The sequence below is a fragment of the Pan paniscus genome, chromosome 6 (assembly GCF_029289425.2).
Source record: "Pan paniscus chromosome 6, NHGRI_mPanPan1-v2.0_pri, whole genome shotgun sequence".
NCBI lineage: Eukaryota > Metazoa > Chordata > Mammalia > Primates > Hominidae > Pan > Pan paniscus.
In genome coordinates this window covers 88,617,744-88,637,036 of record NC_073255.2, presented here as the reverse complement: position 1 = coordinate 88,637,036, position 19,293 = coordinate 88,617,744, and the positions used below count along the sequence as shown (strand labels likewise).

General features: G+C 50.8%; 2 protein-coding genes and 1 pseudogene across 2 annotated transcripts in view; 1 reads left to right on the top strand and 2 right to left on the bottom strand.

Moving 5' to 3' along the window:
* LOC129392959 (protein CASP-like) overlaps nt 1–19,293 on the bottom strand; it is a 62,457-nt gene that overhangs the window by 38,217 nt on the left and 4,947 nt on the right. The window lies entirely within an intron of this gene.
* Nucleotides 6,732–19,293, top strand: part of LOC117981007 (speedy protein E18-like) — a 13,261-nt gene continuing 699 nt past the window's right edge. The window contains exons 1-7 of the mRNA XM_034964273.3: nt 6,732–10,892; nt 11,846–12,064; nt 13,374–13,601; nt 14,659–14,717; nt 15,941–16,026; nt 18,063–18,306; nt 18,429–18,533. Of these exons, the coding sequence (XP_034820164.2) occupies nt 10,733–10,892; nt 11,846–12,064; nt 13,374–13,601; nt 14,659–14,717; nt 15,941–16,026; nt 18,063–18,306; nt 18,429–18,488 (1,056 nt within the window). The 5' untranslated portion in view covers nt 6,732–10,732 and the 3' untranslated portion in view covers nt 18,489–18,533. The remainder of the gene's footprint in view (nt 10,893–11,845; nt 12,065–13,373; nt 13,602–14,658; nt 14,718–15,940; nt 16,027–18,062; nt 18,307–18,428; nt 18,534–19,293) is intronic.
* LOC117978540 (putative postmeiotic segregation increased 2-like protein 1) overlaps nt 18,192–19,293 on the bottom strand; it is a 16,302-nt pseudogene continuing 15,200 nt past the window's right edge.

Below are 19,293 nucleotides of genomic sequence, written 5' to 3'. Positions count from 1 at the left end.
CACAGTGACATGGTCACCAGCCCTTCTAGAGTATAGCTGCACAAAACAGATGTAAACAAATGAAATCCTCCCTTCTCCAGAGCAGTAGACCCTCAATAATGCCACCCACAAGCCCCTTAGCTTTGTTGTGCCATGCTTTCCCGGTTTCTGGTTCAAAGCAGCAAGAACCAGCTCCAACTAAACAAAAAAGCGTTCATTAGATGGATATCTAGTATGTCACAGACTCTCCCGAGAATCAGGCATGAAGGCCCCACATCATGTTGTACAAGTGGCTTGGTGCAGACACCCTCATCGCTGGCCCTGGCCCCAGACCCCTCATCTCACACCAACATGGGACGCCCTGTGCTGCCGCTGCAACTGTTACACTCTGAATCCCTCTTCAAGACAAGGCTGGGAGAGCCAGCGACAGATTGTTGGCATCTCTGCTGGGAGCCGGGAGAAGGAGGCCCCTGGACAGAGACAAAGGGGGTTCTTGTGCTTGGGAGCCCAAACAGTGGCTAGATTCACCGCAGTATCTTAAATTTCTCCATGTCAGTTTGAGACCAGCCGGGGCATCATAGCAAGAACCCGTCTCTACAAAAAAATTAAAAAATTAGCCGGGCATCGTGGTGCTCACCTGCAGTCCCAGCTACTTGGGAGGCTGAGGCAGGAGGATGGCTTGAGCCCAGGAGGTTGAGGCTGCAGGGAGCTATGATCATGCCACTCCACTCCAGCCTCAGCGACAAAGTGAGACCTTGTCTCTTTTTTTTTTTTTTTTTTTTTTTTGAGACGGAGTCTCGCTCTGTTGCCCAGGCTGGAGTGCAGTGGCGTGATCTCGGCTCACTGCAAGCTCCGCCTCCCGGGTTCACGCCATTCTCCTGCCTCAGCCTCCCGAGTAGCTGGGACTACAGGCGCCCGCTACCACGCCCGGTTAATTTTTTGTATTTTTAGTAGAGACGGGGTTTCACCGTGTTAGCCAGGATGGTCTCGATCTCCTGACCTCGTGATCCGCCCGCCTCGGCCTCCCAAAGTGTTGGGATTACAGGCGTGAGCCACCGTGCCCGGCCGAGACCTTGTCTCTTAAAAAACATAAATATATAGGCCCAGCTTGGTGGCTCATGCCTGTAATCCCAGCACTTTGGGAAGCTGAGGTGGGCAGATCACCTGAGCCCGGAAGTTCGAGACTAGCCTGGGAAGCACTGTGAAACCCCATCTCCACAAAAAATTACAAAAAAAAAAAAAAAAAAAAAAAAAAAAGGGAGCCATGAGTGGTGACATGAGCCTGTAGTCCCAGCTAGTTCGGAGGATCACCTGAGCCCAGGAGATGGAGGTTGCGGGGAGCTGTGATTGCACCACTGCACTCCAGCCTGGGTGATAGAGCGAGATCCTGTCTCAAAAAAAAGAAAGAACAAACAAAAATAAACAATGCCAGGCACAGCAGCTCACGCCTATAATCCCAGAACTTTGGGAGGCCGAGGCGGCTGGATCACTTGAGGTCAGGAGTTCAAGACCAGCCTGGCCAACATGGTGAAACCCTGTCTCTACCAAAAATACAAAAAAATTAACTGGGCGTGATTAACTACTCAGGAGGCTGAGGCACGAGAATTGCTTGAACCCAGGACACAGAGGTTGCAGTAAGTTGAGATTGCGCTACTGTGCTCCAGCCTGGGTGATAGAGGGAGACCCTGTCTCAAAAATAAATAAATAAAAATTTAAAAATAAATTAATTCAAAAATGGAATTTCTCCGTGTCACACCCCAGATGACAGCCTTTAGCACCCACTAGATGTCTCCTGGACTCCTGGCACCCACAGTTTTCTCATTTGATTCTCATGACACCCTGTTGGGTAGATAATCACCTCTATTTGCCTGAGATTCCCGTGACATGCCAAGAATGCTACAGCACACTCCATTTCAGAAGGAAACTGGGGCCCGGGCACAGTGGCTCACTCCTGTAATCCCAGCACTTTGGGAGGCCGAGGCAGGTGGATCGCTTAGTGGTGGTCAGGAGATCGAGACCAGCCTAGCCAACATGGTGAAATCCCCATCTCTACTAAAAAAAATACAAAAGTTAGTTGGGTGAGGTGGTGGCGCATGCCTGTAACCCCAGCTACTCAGGAGGCTGAGGCAGGAGAATCGCTTGAACACAGGAGGTGGAGGTTGCCGTGAGCTGAGATTGGGCCACTGCACTCCAGCCTGGGCGACAGAGTGAAACTCTGTCTTAAAAGTCAAAAAAAAAAAAAAAAAAAAAAAAAAGAAGGCTCCCTGCCTGGGGGTTGCTGGACTGTTCTCAACACCTGCCTTTCTGCTGTAGCTCCAGCCCCTAAGGGCACATGAAACCCTCCCCTTCTCATCCCCATCATCCCTCCCCATGGGAGCACAGCCTGTGAGCTCGGGGACTCCTAGGGCAGAACATCCTTAACACAGGATTCAGCTAGGGAAGCCAGCCAAGTTTTTAGCACATTCCCAGAAACTGCTCTCTGGGGAGGGGGTGAGTCAGAGGGTGGGGCCAGGAGGGGAGCCTAGTCCTGGCTCCACCATTTAGTCCAGACACACCAATCTCTGGCGGGCATAAAAACAGCCAGGCACGGTGGCTCACACCTGTATTCCCAGCACTTTGGGAGGCCAAGGCGGGCAGATCACCTGAGGTCAGGAATTCAAGACCAGCTTGGACAACATGGTGAAACCCTGTCTCTACTAAAAATACAGAAATTACCCAGGTGTGGTGGTGCATGCCTGTAGTCCCAGCTACTTGGGAGGCTGAGGCAGGAGAATTGCTTGAACCTGGGAGGCGAAGGTAGTGGTGAGCCAAGATTGTGCCACTGCACTCCAGCCTGGGCAATGTCCAAAAAAAAAAAATTAATATTTTTTTTAAGTAGAGCTGGGTTCTTGCCATGTTGCCTAGGATGGTCTCGAACTCATGGGATCAGGCAATCCTCCTGCCTCAGCCTCCCAAAGCACTGGGATTACAGTCACCATACCCTAGCCTCTGGCTGTGTATTTTTAGAGACCCACAAAAATGTTTTTATTTATTTTATTGTTTATTTATTTTTTTGAGATGGAGTCTCGCTCTGTTGCCAGGCTGGAGTGCGGTGGCCCGATCTCGGCTCACTGCAACCTCCACCTCCCGGTTTCAAGCAATTCTTCTGTCTCAGCCTCCCAAGTAGCTGGGATTGCAGACACGCGCCACCAAGCCCAGCTAATTTTTGTATTTTCGGTAGATATAGGGTTTCACCATGTTGGCCAGGCTGGTCTTGAACTCCTGACCTCAGGTAATCTGCCCACCTTGGCCTCCCAAAGTGCTGGGAATACAGGCATGAGCCATCGTGCCTGGGTATTTTTATGTTTTTTAGAATCAGAAGAAAAAAAAATACATATATATATATATTTTTTTTTTCGAAACAGGGTCTTACTCTGTTGCCCAGGCCAGTCTAATTTCAAATTCATGACTGTGCACCCCAAGTGGGGTTGATTGGTTAGTTTGTGTGTGTATGTATGTATGTATGTATGTATGTATGTATGTATGTATGTATGCATTTGAAACAGGGTCTTGCTCTGTTGGCTGAAGTGTGGTGGTGCAATCATAGCTCACTGCAGCCTCAATCTCCTGGGTTCAAGCAATCCTACCACCTCAGCCTCCCATGTAGCTGGGACTACAGATGCATACCACCACGACTGGCTAATTTTTTTTATTTTTAGTGGAAATGGGGGGGGTCTCATTATGTTGCCCAGGCTGGTCTAGAACTCCTGGCCTCAAGTTATCCTCCTTCCTTGGCCTCCCAAAGGGCTGGGACCACAGATGTGAGCCACCATGCCTAGTCAAACAGGAGTATAATAGTAATGAATATGTAATAATGAATCTGGCCTGACTGGTATCAGTCAGTCTTTATGCCAAAGCAGTTGTAAAATACACATTTGAATATCTTTTTTTTTTTTTTTTTTTGAGGTGGAGTCTCGCTCTATCACCCACGCTGGAGTGCAGTAGCACAATCTCAGCTCACTGCAACCTCTGCCTCCCTGACTCAAGGCATTCTCGTGCCTCAGCCTCCTGAGTAGCCAGAGCCTCAGGGACCTGCCACCACGCCTGGGTAATTTCTATATTTTTAGTAGAGATGGAGTTTCACCAGGTTGGCCAGGCTGGCCTCAAACTCCTGACCTCAGGTGAGCTGCCCACTTCAGTCTCCCAGAGTGTTAGGATTACGGGCTTGAGCCACCGTGCCTAGCCGTATTTGAATATCTTAACCCATATAAGTCAAACATGCCTAGGGCTCACAAAAGTTACAGTGCATCCTGGCACAGGAGAGGAGGCAGCTCTTGAGTTTCAGTGCATGCTTTTGATATTCACTATAGGTCAATGTCGTTGAAAGAGAAAGTGTTTGAGGCTGGGCACAGCGGCTCATGCCTATAATCCCAGCACTTTGGGAGGCTTGAGATGGGAGGATCACTTGAGGCCAGGAGTTCAAGCCCAGCCAGGGCAACATAATGAGACCCCCCCCTTCGCTACAAAAAATAAAAATATTAGCCAGGCATGGTAGTGTGTGTCAGTAGTTCGAGCTACTCAGAAAGCCGAGGCAGGAAGATGGCTTGAGCCTAGGAGGGGAGGCTGCAGTGAGGTATGATCGCACCACTGCACTCCAGCGTGGGCGACAGAGCCAAACTCTGTCTCCAAAAACAAAAACAAGGCCAGGCGTGGTGGCTCAGACCTGTAATCCCAGCACTTTGGGAGGCCGAGGTGGGTGGATCACCTGCAGTCAGGAGTTCGAGACCAGCCTGGCCAACATGGCAAAACCCCATATCTACTAAAAATACAAAAATTAGCCGGGCGTGGTGGCAGGCGCCTGTAATCCCAGCTACTCTGGAGGCTGAGGCAAGAGAATTGCTTGAGAACCCGGGAGGCAAGAGAACCCGGGAGGCAGAGGTTGCAGTGAGCCAAGTTCGCACCATTGCACTCTAGCCTGGGTGACAAGAGTAAAACTCAGTCTCAACAAACAAACAAACAAAAAAAGCAAGGAAGGAAATTCTTACACATGCTAAAACATGGATGAAACTTGAAGACATAATGCTAAGTGAAATGAGCCAGTTACAAAGAAAGACACATAGTGGTTGCTTCCACCTATGGGAGGTATCTGGAATAGTACAATTCACAGAAGCAGAAAGGAGAGTAGAAGTTTTCAGGGGCTGGAGCGGGGCAGGGAAAGCGAGTTGTTTGTTGAGTGTAGGGTTTCAGTATTGCAAGGTGAAAAAGTTCCAGAGATCTATTGCTCAACGATGTGCATATAGTTAATACTACTGTGCTGTCCACTTAAAAATAGTGAAGATGGGCCAGGGGCGGTGGCTCATGCCTGGAATCCCAGCACTTTGGGAGGCCGAGGTGCATGGATTGCCTGAGGTCAGGAGTTTGAGACCAGCCTGGCCAACATGGTGAAACTCTGTCTCTACTAAAAATATAAAAATTAGCTGGGTGTGGTGGTGCACGCCTGTAGTCCTACCTATTCAGGAGGCTGAGGCGGGGAGAATCACTTGAACCTGGGAGGTGGAGGTTGCGGTGAGCTGAGATGGCACCACTGTACTCCAGCCTGAGCGACAGAGAGAGACCTCGTCAAAAAAAAAAAAAAAGCTTAAGATGGGCTGGGTGCGGTGACTCATGCCTGTAATCCCAGCATTTTGGGAGGCTGAGGCGGGCGGATCACCTGAGGTCGGGAGTTTGAGACCAGCCTGGCCAACATGGTGAAACCCCGTCTCTACCAAAATACAAAAATCAGCCAGGCATGGTGGCGGGTGCCTGTAATCCCAGCTATTCAGGAGGGTGAGGCACGAGAATCACTTGAACCCAGGAGGTGGAGGTTGCAATGAGTCAAGATCGCGCCACTGCACTCCAGCCTGGGTGACAGAGCCAGACTCTGTCTCAAAAACAAAAAAAAAAAAACAAAAAAGAGAGGCAGCTGAGGGGAGGGAAAAGGGTCATTAGTCCACATGGGAGCTGGCTGAGGCTGGTGCCCAGGGATAGGGGAGCTGAGTGGGTGCAGGCCCAGGAAGTGAGCAATTGCCAGTGACACCGGGTGGAGGGACAGGTGGAGGAGGAGTTATGAGCTCAGCTGCACAGGACATTACTCCAAATGGGGCTGAGGAGCAAGGGGGACCCCCACACTCCCCACCTCCCAATGCTGAGGCGTGTGGGTAGGGGGCTACCCAGGAGGGCTTCAGGGAAAAAGTGTTCTGAAGGAAGAGGCAGGAGGGTGGTGAAGGGGACATTTGGGGGCCACCCCTTCTCCAGCTGGCAAAATTGTCCTGTCCCAGCTGGGTGCGGTGGCTCATGCCTGTAATCCCAGCACCTGGGGAGGCTGAAGCGGGAGGATCACTTGAGGTCGGGAGTTTGAGACCAGCTTGGGCCACACAGTGAAACCCGCACCCCACCCCCCACCCCGCCAAATCTCTACTAAAAATACAAAAATTAGCTGGGCATGGTGGTGCACGCCTGTAGTCCCAGTTACTCATGAGGGTGAGGGTTGAGGCATGAGAATTGCTTGAGCTCAGGGTGGTTGGGGGAGGTTGGGGGGATGGAGGGTAGAGCTGAGCTGGGATAGTGCACCACTGCATCCAGTCTGGGTGACAGAGTGAGACCCTGTCTCAAAAAAAAAAAAAAATGTATCTTATACCTTGAGGGTCATGGAGTCTTTCACGCCTTCCTCTGTGTGTGTGTGTGTGTGTGTGTGTGTGTGTGTGTGTATTCAGGTCAACTTCTGGAATGTCTGTTTCATTTCTTGGATCAATCTATCTGTTCAGGTGTCAGTACTAGACTATTTTAATCCCTGTATGTATGTATGCATGTATGTATGTATGTATTTATTTTGAGATGGAGTTTTGCTCTTGTTGCTCAGGCTAGAGTGCAATGGTGCGATCTCAGCTCACTGCAACCTCCACCTCCTGGGTTCAAGTGATTCATTCTCCTGCCTCAGCCTCCCAACTAGCTAGGATTACAGGTGCCCACCACCACACCTGGCTAATTTTTGTGTTTTTAGTAGAGATGGGGTTTCACCATTTTGGCCAGGCTGGTTGAGAACTCCTGACCTCAAGTCATCCGCCCGCCTCTGCCTCCCAAAGTGCTGGGATTACAGGCGTGAGCCACTGCGCCCAGCCAATCACTGTATTTTTATAGTCTGCTTTGTTCTGTAAATGATCCCTCTCGAGTGTAACTCACTAGTGGGCTGTGTCCTTCTTTGGTGAATGTCTTTTTCCCATTAAACTGTAACTCTCTGAGGGCGGGGACTGGATCTGTTTATCTGTTTAGTTCTCCCACTGAATCCTCACTGTTAACCTAGGGGTCTGGCACAATAATTGTGTCCAGTAAGTTTTTTTTTTTTTTTTTTTTTTTTGAAGCAGGGTCTTGCTGTGTCACTCAGGCTGGAGTGCAGTGGTGCGATCAGAGCTCACTGCAGCCTCGAACTCCCAGGCTCAAGTCATCCTCCTACCTCAGCTTCCTTAGTACCTGGGATTACAGGCACATGTCACCATGCCCATCTAATTTTTAAATTTTTTACTTTTTCTTTTTTTTTTTTGAGATGGAGTCTAGCTTTGCTGTCCAGGCTGGAGTACAATGGCATGATCCTAGCTCACTAAAACCTCTGCCTCCTGGGTTCAAGCGATTCTCCTGCCTCAGCCTCCCAAGTAGCTAGGATTACAGGTGCCCACCACCATGCCCAGCTAATTTTTGTATTTTTAGTAGAGATGGGGTTTCACCATGTTGGCCAGGCTGGTCTCAAACTCCTGACCTCAAATGATCCATCCCCCTCGGCCTCCCAAAGTGCTGGGATTACAGGCATGAGCCACTGCGCCCAGCCAATTTTTAAATTTTTTCTGGAGATGAGGTGCTCGCTATGTTGCCCAGGCTGGTCTCAAACTCTAGGCCTCAAGTCCTCCTGCCCCAACCTCCCAAAGTGCTGAGATTACAGGCATGAGCCACTGTGCTCAGCCCCAACAATTATTTTTGACAGATAATAGGGATGTCTCCTTGCTGTGTCTGGCCAAGTAGCCCCAGGTGACACTCTTTTTTTTTTTGTTGTTTTGGAGACGGAGTCGTGCTCTGTTGCCCAGCCTGGGGTCCAATGCCGTCGTCTCGGCTCACTGCAATTTCCGCCTCCTGGGTTTAAGTGATTCTCCTGCCTCAGCCTCCACAGGAGCTGGGACTACAGGTATGTGCCACCACACCTGGCTAATGTTCTTATTTTTAGTAGAGACGGGATTTCGCCATGTTGGCCAGGCTGGTCTCGAACTCCAGACCTCATGATCCACCCGCCTTGGCCTCCTAAAGTGCTGGGATTACAGGTGTGAGCCACCATGCCCGGCCGTGACACTCGTTTTATAGCATCAGGCTGGTGACCAGAATGTCATGGCTTCTGGGCAGAGGCCAGCTTCCATGCCGTGTCCTGTCTTCCTAGTGCAGATGTCCCCAGCTGCAGTGAGTACCAGTGTGAGGGAATGGGCTCCAGACTCCCAGAGGGGCCACAGGGATGGCCACGCCAAGCTCTGGGGAGTAGCTGATTCCCCAGCACCTGCCTGCCCATGCACCTTTGGGGTGACTCATGAGACAGGGTGGGGCTCCCACCTGCCTTCTCCCAAAAGGCAATCAGCTATAAAGGCTCTCAGAGGCCCACCCAGCCCCAGGTCATCAAACAAGCCCCAGTTCCATGGCAACCATTATACCCATTCATCAAGGAGATGTAGAGGGAGGTGCTTCCTGGTTCACCCCACCCTCAGCAGAGACAGACCCCAGATCTGGGCCTAGGACTTTGTGCAGGGAGGGGAAATGCAGGTGACTCAGCCCCTATTCCTCCATCAAACCAGGCTTGAAGATGGGTTAAATCAGAGCTTTTCATTCCACAAAAGAGAAATTCTAATGGGGTCAGAACATCGATCTTCTAATATTTGAAAGCCTGTTAACTAGGAGAGAGAGAGCGAACTATTTTGTTGTAGGAGGACCCACCCAGCTCTGACGGTTTAAAGCATCATGAATGCGAATTTGAACTCCAGAAAAGCAGAGCTTCCTAACAATGGGACTTCCACAGCAATGGGATCTGCTTCCTCTTTCAGTGTGTGCCTTTTCTATGAGCGAGAGACTCCTAGGAAAGCAGCAGCCCATTAGGAAAACGTGTGGGAACTCACTCGCGGGTTCTTTATTTTTTTTGAGATGGAGTTTTGCTCTTGTTGCCCAGGCTGGAGCACAATGGTGCGATCTTGGCTCCCCGCAACCTGCGCACCATGAGTTCAAGTGATTCTTCAGCGCCCTCTCCTGAGTAGCCGCGATTACAGGCATCCACCACCATGCCTGGCTAATTTTTTGTATTTTTAGTAGAGATGGGGTTTCACCATGTTGTCCAGGCTGGTCTCAAACTCCTGACCTCAAGTGATCCACCCACTTTGGCCTCCCAAAGTGCTGGGATTACAGGCATGAGCCACTGAGCCCAGCCGGGAACCCACAGATTTTTTGGATGGTCTCTGAATGTCATGTAACTCTTTTATTTTTTATCAAAAAAATTTTTTTTGACACAATATCTTGCTGTGTTGCCCAGACTGGAGTGCAGGGGCAAGATCATGGCTCACTGCAGCTTCTAACTCCTGGGCTCAAGTGATCTTCCTGTCACATGAATCTCCCAAGTAGTTGGAACACAGGTGCCAGCCACCACACCTGGCTAATTTGGTTTGGTTTTTTTTTTTAGAGATGGGCTCTTGCTATGTTGCCTATACTGGTCTTGAACTGCTGGCCTCAGGCAATCTTCCTCCCTTGGCCACCCAAAGTGCTGGGATTACAAGCATGAGCCACTGTGCACAGCTGAAATTTTTTGACTTAGTCTTTTTGTACATGTGATATTTTATTCATAGAATCCATAAATGGAAGGGAAATTTCTGAGTTCAGAGCAATACATATGATACAAAACTTGATATATAGACTAGAGTTTCTTAGCCGAACTGGAGGGGCTGGCTTAGGTAATCCATGGATTCCCTGAAATTGGGGACACCATTGGAAATATGTGTGAGCTCAGGGACAGTTTCCTATGATTTTCAGGCCTCAAAATGTCTCTTGGACTCAAAATTGCCTTAGGGCAGAGGACGTGTGTACCCCCAGTATAGAATCTCGGACAGTGAATGTGAGTAAACATTCGGCAGAAAAGCTCTGCCAAACTGAGTGCTCTCATGTGACTTTTTCATCAAGTCAGTATTCCTGGGATCTCTTGTACATGATAATCTCACTCTTGTACATGATAATCTCACTCTTATAAGGTTTCATCGTTTCTGCTTACCCTAGTTTTCTTTCCCACTCTGTTCCCTCTCCCACCAGACTGGACTCTGAAATGGGCATGTACAGAGACGAAGAGACCCCAACATGCTTCAGGCTTTGAGTGGAGAGGACACAGCCTCTGCTGGGACAGGGAACAGAGGGATGTGGAGTCCCTGAAGATGCTTTTGGACAATGGTCTGAGGTTGGGACAGTGGCAGGAGATACCATTCACCCAGGATCTCCAGGACAAGAGATCAGCCTGGCAGTTACATGTGTTTTTTTTCAAACTGGTTGCCAGGTTGGCATGAGCCATGACATCAGAGATTCCGACCTTCCTGATTGGAGGGACCGGACTCCGTGGTGCCTGGAGATCAGTTGGACAACAGTATCTTCTCAGAGCTGTTCTCCACTCCTGACTTCTCCTAGGCTTGAGAATTGATAACATACTCTTCTGGATCCTACCAGTGTCCAGAAGAAGGCCATGGACAGAACGGAGACTAGGTTCCGTAAGAGGGGACAGATTACGGCAAAGATCATGACCAGCCGTCAACCACACCCCCAGAATGAGCAGAGTCCCCAGCAGAGCACCTCGGGGTACCCCCTCCAGGAGGTGGTGGATGTTGAAGCGTTGGGACCATCAGGTGAGGGGACTGGTGGAAGAAGAGGTGGGATAGGATTGACTAAGATGAAGGAAGGGGGCCGGGTGTGGTGGCTCACGCCTGTAACCCCAGCACTTTGGGAGGCCGAGGCGGGTGGATCACCTGAGGTCAGGAGTTGAAGGCCAGCCTGGCCAATATGGTGAAACCTCATCTCTACTAAAAGTATAAAAATTAGCCAAGTGGTAGTGGTGCACACCTGTAATCCCAGCTACTCAGGAGGCTGAGACAGGAGAATCACTTGAGACTGGGAGGAAGAGGTTGCAGTGAGCTGAGATCACACTACTGCACTCCAGAAAAAAAAAAAAAAGAAAAGAAAAGAAAAGAAGGGTCAGCGGTCAGGAAGGAGAACCTGAGGAGGCTGTGTGGGAAGAATGGAGAAATTCAGGCTGGGTGCGGTGGCTCACACCTGTAATCCCAGAACTTTGGGAGGCCAAGGCAGGCGGATCACTTGAGGCCAGGAGTTTGAGACCAGCCTGGCCAACATGGTGAAACCCTGTCTCTACTAAAAGTACAAAATTGAGCTGGGCATTATGGCAGGCACCTGTAATCCCAGCTACCTGAGAGGCTGAGGCAGAAGAATAAATGGAATCCAGGAGATGGATGTTGCGGTGAGCTGAGATTGCACCACTACACTCCAGCCTGGGTGACAAAGCAAGATTCTGTGTCAAAACAAAACAAAACAAAAAAGGAGGGACTCAGAGAGCCAGGGACCAGGGAAGGACATGAAGCAGTGTTCGGAGGACAGAGAGAGAGAAGAATGGGGAGGGGAAGGAGCGGCACATGGGGTTGAGCAGAGGAGAAACTCAGAAAGATGGCTTAGAGAAGCCAGCAGTCTGCGAGTCTGGGGAGGATGGAGAGTGGTTTGGGGTTTTGGGTCGGGGTCTAAGGTGATCAGATGCAGAAGCATTACACGGTGGCCTGGTTTCTTTACTCAGCCCCTGGGGTAGATCCCAGCCCCCCATGTAGGTCCCTTGGCTGGAAAAGGAAGAAGGAGTGGTCAGATGAATCTGAGGAGGAGCCGGAGAAGGAGCTCGCCCCTGAGCCTGAGGAGACCTGGGTAGTGGAGACGCTGTGTGGGCTCAAGATGAAGCTGAAGCAACAGCGAGTGTCACCCATCCTCCCTGAGCACCACAAGGACTTCAACAGTCAGCTTGGTAGGAGGACACCCCAGAGAGCACCTCCAATGCTGTTCTTTCTAAAAAGAGGAAACTTCCAATAACCACACTTTTCCAATGGGAAAGATACGCCCCCAGTGGGTGAGCTCTCCACGCAGGAGGACTCAGAAGTGATCACTCATGAGGGACACTTAGGAGACGATAGAGGACTAGGCTAGACTTGATAAAGGTTGGCGCTTGGGATGAGAAAGCTTGGTTTCGGGCCAGGTGCAGTGGCTCACGCCTGAGATCCTAGCACGTTGGGAGGCTGAGGCAAGAGGATTGCTTGAACTCAGGACTTTGAGGCTGCAGTGAGCTATGACTGCACCACTGCACTCCAGCCTGGGTGACAGAGCAAAACCCTGTGTCAAAAGAAAAACGAAGGCGGGGTGTCGTAGCTCATGCCCGTAATCCCATTACTTTGGGAGGCTGAGATGGGTGGATCACTTGAGGTCAGTTGTTCGAGACCAACCAGACCAATATAGCGAAACCTCATTTATACTAACAATACAAAAATTAGCCAGGCATGCCTGTTATCCCAGCTACTTGGGAGGCTGAGACAGGATAATCGCTTGAACCCAGATGGAAGAGGTTGCTTTGAGCCAAGATAGCGCCACTGCATTCCATTCTGGGTGAGAGAGTGAGACGCTGTCTCAAAAAAAAAAAAAAAAAAGAAGGAAGGAAGGGCCCAGAAGTCAGGAAGGAGCACGTGAGGAGGGTGTGTGGGAAGAATGGAGGTACTGAGGCAGGGTGCAGTGGCTCACACCTGTAATCCCAGCACTTTGGGAGGCCAGGCAGGCAGATCACTTGAGGCCAGGAGTTGGAGACCAGCCTGGCCAACATGGTGAAACCCTGTCTCTTCTAGAAGCACAAAAATGAGCTGGGTGTTCTGGTGGGCACCTGTAATCCCAGCTACTTGGGAGGCTTAGGCAGGAGAATCACTGGAACCCAGGAGGCAGAGGTTGCAGTGAGCCAAGATCGCACCACTACACTCCAGCCTAGGCCACAAAGGAAGACTGTTTCTCAACAACAACAACAACAACAAAAAAAAAAAAAAAAAAAAAGGGACTCAGCCAGGGACCAGGGAAGGATATGAGGAAGTGTTCTGAGGACAGAGAAACGGGAGAATGGGGAGGAGAAGGAGCGGCACATGGAGCTCAGCAGAGGAGACAGACAGAAGGAAAGATGGCTTGGAGAAGCCAGCAGTCTGCGAGGCTGGGGAGGATGGAGAGTGGTTTGGGGTTTTGGGTCGGGCTCTAGTGTGATCAACTGCAGAAGCATTACACCGTGGCCTGGTTTCTTTACTCAGCCCTTGGGGTAGATCCCAGCCCCCCGCATAGGTCCTTTTGCTGGAAAAGGAAGATGGAGTGGTGGGACGAATCTGAGGAGTCGGAGGAGGAGCTACGGAAGGTGCTCGCCCCTGAGCCTGAGGAGATCTGGGTGGCGGAGATGCTGTGTGGCCTCAAGATGAAGCTGAAGCGACGGCGAGTGTCGCTCGTGCTCCCTGAGCACCACGAGGCCTTCAACAGGCTGCTTGGTAGGAAGACACCCCAGAGAGCACCTCCAATCCTGTTCTTTCCAAAAACAGGAAACTTCCAATAACCACACTTTTCCAATGGGAAAAATATGCCCCAGTGGGTGAGCTCTCCATGTGGGAGGAATGTGAAGTGATCACTCATGAGGGACACTTAGGAGATGATAAAGGATTAGGTCAATTTGATAAAGGTCAGCGCTTGGGATAAGAAAGCTTGGTTTTGGGCCAGGTGCAGTGGCTCCCACCTGATATCCCAGCATGTTGGGAGGCTGAGGCAAGACGATTGCTTGAACTCAGGACTTTGAGGCTGCAGTGAGCTATGATTACACCGCTGCAGTGAGCTATGATTACACCACTGCACTCCAGCCTGGGTGACAGAGCAAAACCCTGTCTCAAAAGAAAAACCAAGGCTGGGCACAGTAGCTCATGCATGTAATCCCAGCTACTCGGGAGGCTGAGACAGGAGAATCGCTTAAACCCGGGAGGCAGAGGTTGCAGTGAGCCAAGATCAGGCCACTGCATTCCAGCCTGGCCCACAGAGCAAGACTCTGTCTCAAAATAAATTAATAAATAAATAAAAATAAAAATCAAATAAAGAAAAACAAAATCAATAAACAAAGAAAGTGGTTTCAGCTGTGCCCTCTGAAACTTAATGTCTCTTACTGACTTTTCTAAACCTAAGTGTCTCCATCCATAGTGGGGGATACCAAGGCCATGGTCACACCCTGATGTGACTGTCTCATGAGGAAATGATGGGAATTCCTTTATGACTCTGCAGTGGTCCCTCCGTGTCTGCTGGAGGGGGTCCTGGCTGATTCCCAGCTCTACATCCTGTAGATTCTCACACCCAGGGCCTCCTTCGGCCTCTTCTCAGGGGAGTCTCAGAGCAGGAGCCTCTCTCCCTTGCCCAGTGAAAGTCATTCTCCCCTCTCCCATCCACCTCACCCGCGGCCACAATCCTGAGACTTGCCCCCGGGAGGCACACTTCTCCTCGCTGCCCTGCTGCTCCCACGGAAACCCTGTCCTGCTTCTCACACTGACATCTGCTCTCTAATCACAGAGGATCCTGTCATTAAAAGATTCCTGGCCTGGGACAAAGATCTGAGGGTGTCGGACAAGGTAAGGTTGTTCTCCATGTAACTGTTCCTGTTCCAATGCATGGCTGGGGGGAGGGCACAGCTTCCAAACCCACAGTTCTCCCTCCACCACCTCCCACCAGATGCTCCTACAGTCTTTCTTTCTTTTTTTTTTTTTTGTGAGACATAGTCTTGCTCTGTTGCCCAGGCTGGAGGGCAGTGTCTCGATCTTGACTCACTGCAGCCGATGCCTCCCGGGTTCAAGCGATTCTCCTGCCTCAGCCTCCAAGCAGCTGGGATTACAGACATGAACCACCACGCCTGGCTAATTTTTGTGTTTTTAGTAGAAACGGGGTTTTGCCATGTTAGCCAGGTTGGTCCTGAACACCTGACCTCAGGCGATCCACCCGCCTTGGCCTCCCAAAGTGCTGAGATTATAGACGTCAGCCACTGTGCCCGACCAGCTCCCACAGTCTTGAGTCTTGGCACCCACAAATTTTTTTTTTTGTGAGACAGAGTCTAGCTCTGCTCCCCAGGATGGAGTGCAGTGGCATGATCATAGCTCATTGCAGCCTCTAATTCCTGGGCTCAAGCAATCTTCTTTCCTCAGCCTCCTGAGGAGCTGGGACTAGGCACATGCCACCATGCTCACCTAATTTTTGAAATGTTTGTAGAAACAGGGTCTCACTATGTTGCCCAGGTTGTTCTCCAACTGTTGGGCTCACATGATCCTCCTGTCTCCACCTCTCAAAAAGTACTGGGATCACAGGCTTGAGCCGCCACTCCCGGCTATTCTTGGTCTTTTTATGATTTGTCAGCATCTCCCTCAGGATTCTGCTGGTCTCTTGCAGAGTGAATGAGTGGCCCCTGCCTCTCCTATGGGTCCTTTGGGATCTGAGCTCTGGGCCACAGTCTGGCCGCAGCCCTGAAGCTCCTGGCCCCTCTACTCTCAGCTCTTCGGGACAGTTCTCTGCCTGGCACACAAAAGACCCTCCTGACACCAGCCGACCTAGACACACCCCCTCCAAAGATCCCAACGGAGCCCACCATCCTGGGAGCATCACCCAAAACCCTTCCTCTGGCTTCTCGGATTTGCATCCAACCTTCGAATACCCCTCCATCCCGCAATTTCCAAATGAGTACAGTCACCCCAACACTGAGGTCCCTTCTCTGATGGGCAGCCCCTCCCCACACCCTCATTCCCCCTCTCCACAATCTTCCTCTTCCAAGATGTGACCTCTCCCTGTGTTCCTTTCTCTCCATCAGTATCTCCTGGCTATGGTCATAGCGTATTTCAGCCGGGCCGGCCTCCCCTCCTGGCAATACCAACGCATTCATTTCTTCCTGGCTCTGTGAGTGGTTTGCTGACTCCTATCCATCAATATCCAATGCCCTGGGACAGCGGGGGAAGTGGGATTCCAGCCTTTCATTTATTCTTTCACCTATTTGTCCTCTTTACTCTGTGTACAAAAAAGAGAGGATTATACTATCATAGACTGTTGTTTCTAAACAGAAACTCAGGCTGGGCACAGTGGCATACGCCTGTAATCCCAGCACTTCGGGAGGCCGAGGCAGGCGGATCACCTGAGGTCAGCAGTTCGAGACCAGCCTGGCCAACATGGCCAAACCCCGTCTCTACTAAAAATAGAAAAATTAGCTGGGCGTGGTGGTGTGCATCTGTATTCCCAGCTACTCGGGAGGCTGAGGCAAGAGAACCCTTTGAACCCAGGAGGTGGAGGTTGCAGTAAGCTAAGGTCGAGTCACTGCACTCCAGCCTGGGTGACACAGTGAGACTTTTTCTCAAAAAAAAAAAAAGCCAAAAAAACAAACTCCAATGCCAGTGTACAAATAAAAGAATAAAACAAAAGGAACCATAAACCGCTCCTAAGGGGAAAAGAAAAGGAGTGGAGGAGCGGACATGCCGCTTCCTCCAGCAAGCAGACGTTTCTGGTTCTTCTCTCTCTCTCCTTCCCACATCAACCACAAACGCCATCGACCTCCTCTGGGTTCCCATGACAGAGGCCACAGTTCAGGTCCCCCTCGCATCACTCAAATCCACTGTCAAATGCTCCCCGCTGGGGTCTCCTGGAGTCTCTCCCCAAGCCAGGGGGCTTCCTAGTGCAGCCTGAACATCTTTCCAAAGCACGACAACCTCACTGCCCACCTGAACAACTTCCTTAGCTGATGCCTTTCTCTATCGAGGCCAGGGTCCACAGTGTCAATTCTACCCTCTCTACAATCTCTACAAGCACACTGGCTCGCCATCTTGGTATTTCCTGGCTCGGCTTCACTGCTCCTTCGAAATGCTCTCCACTCGACTTTGTGTTTGTGTTTTCTGTCTGGGTGTCCCGCACACATGTGGCTCTGAAGGGAAGGACCCATTCCTTGAAGTCAGTTCACCCCACAGCCTCTGTGATGCCTTCCCTCATCTTCCAACTTCTGCATGCCCGTAGCTCTCTAGTTACATCCTGGACACTGGGATTAGGTCATCTGCCTTGATTACTCCCAGTCCCATTAGACTAGATGCCTGTAGAAGGCAGGGTCCTGGCAAAATATCAATGTATTCAATTTCTTTTATTTTTTTGAGACAGACTTGCCCTGTCCCCCAAGCTGGAGTGCAGTGGTGAGATCATAGCTCACCGCAGCCTCCATATCCTGGGCTCAAGCGATCCTCCCACCTCAGCTTCTTTATTAGCTCCGACTACAGGGCTGTGCCACCACACCTGGACAGTTTGTTTGTTTGTCTGTTTATTGAGACAGAGTCTTGCTCTGCCTCTCAGGCTGGAATGGAGTGGCCCAATCTCGACTCACTGCAACCTCTGCCTCCTGGGTTCACACAGTTCTTATGCTTCAGCCTCCTGAGTAGCTAGGCCTAACGGGTGTGCCACTGCACCAGGCTGATTTTTGTATTTCTAGTAGAGATGGGGTTTCTCCATGTTGACCAGGCTGGTCTCCAACTCCTGGTCTCAAGCGATCCACCTGCTTCAGCCTTCTAAAGTGCTGGGATTACAGGCATGAGCCACCGCGTCTGGCATATTTCTTATATTTTTAATAGAGACGAGGGTCTTGCTATGTTGCCCAGGCCCATCTCAAACTCCTGGCCTCAAGTGATCCTCCTGCTTTGGCCTCCCAATATGCTGGGATTCCAGGCGTAAGCCACCACTCTCGGCCACCAGTTGGGTTTTTGTCTCCATCCTGAAGGAGTGGGAGATGCCCTTGATCAGGTCTCTGTCCAGCAGAGCCCTCCTGAGGAAGGCATGGCTCTCCGCAGGGTGGGTGCCAGTCCTGAGCTAGGGACGGTCCCTTACCTTCCTCTCTGGGAAGCTGACCTCAGCCGGAGGTCTCTCCTGGTGGTGCCCCTGAGCAGCAACCTGATTTCTGTCCTCAGCTACCTGGCCAATGACATGGAGGAGGATGACGAGGACTCCAAACAAAACATCTTCTACTTCCTGTATGGGAAGACCCGCTCTCGCATACCCTTGCTCCGTAAGCGTCGGTTCCAGTTATGCCGTTCCATGAACCCGAGGGCCAGGAAGAACCGCTCTCAGATAGCCCTGTTCCAGAAACTTCGGTTCCAGTTCTTCTGTTCCATGAGCGGCAGGGCTTGGGTTTCCCCGGAGGAGTTGGAGGAGGTGAGTGGGGCCTGGGGAGGTGGAGGAGGTGGGGAGGAATCAGGTGGGCTGGAGGCTGGACGAGGGGAGAGAGGGGTAACCTGGCGAGTCCCCGTCTTCTCAAAGGGCGTTTGTTTTTCCAGATCCAGGCTTATGACCCAGAGCACTGGGTGTGGGCACGAGATCGCGCTCACCTTTCCTAGAGCTCCAGGGACCGTGGAGGCCTGAGGTCATCGGCCTGAGAGAAGGTACATCTACATCCTCTGGGGTAAAGGCAGAATATTGGGGTCTATTTTGGAAATCCGAGGAACCCAATTGCTTGATCCGGCTTCAAGCCTGGGCAACGTGGCAAGATCCCCTCTCCACAAAAATACAAAAATTAGCCAGGCGATGTGGGACACATCTCTACTCCCAACTACTCAGGAGGCTGAGGCGGGAGGATCGCTGGAGCCTGGAAGGTCGGGGCTGCACAGAGCCCTGATCCTGCCACTGCACTCCAGTCTGGGTGACAGAGTGAGACCCTGCCTCAAAAATAATCATAAATACTGAGTTTGGGGAGGTTCATTATGATTGACGCACTTGAGTTACCGATTTGGGTCGAGGGTTCAGTGAAGCTTTGGTTTACATCTTGTGCAGCTAACCATGTTGAGCACAGAGCATGAGACTTCATCATGAGGAGGTAGGATTAAGGATTAGGCTTCTGGACTCGTGGTTCGTGATGTTGTCACATTAGAAACACATCTAGCATGGTTACAAGTTTAGATCTTAAGTGACACAAAAGGCCCCAGCTGTGATGAAGTCCAAAGCCACATTCTCTGAGGGTGTCCTACTCCCTGGGCAGACCCACCCAAAGTCTTTGCTATGAAGCAGATCACTGGGGCTGACCTTGGGTGTATTAAGTGAGTTTTGGAGTCGTGGTCACCAAAGTGTGAGTTTCACAGTTGAACACGATGGTTCAGAAGCAGGGTATAGAATGAAAGGCAGCAGATAAAATTGCATTTCTCAATT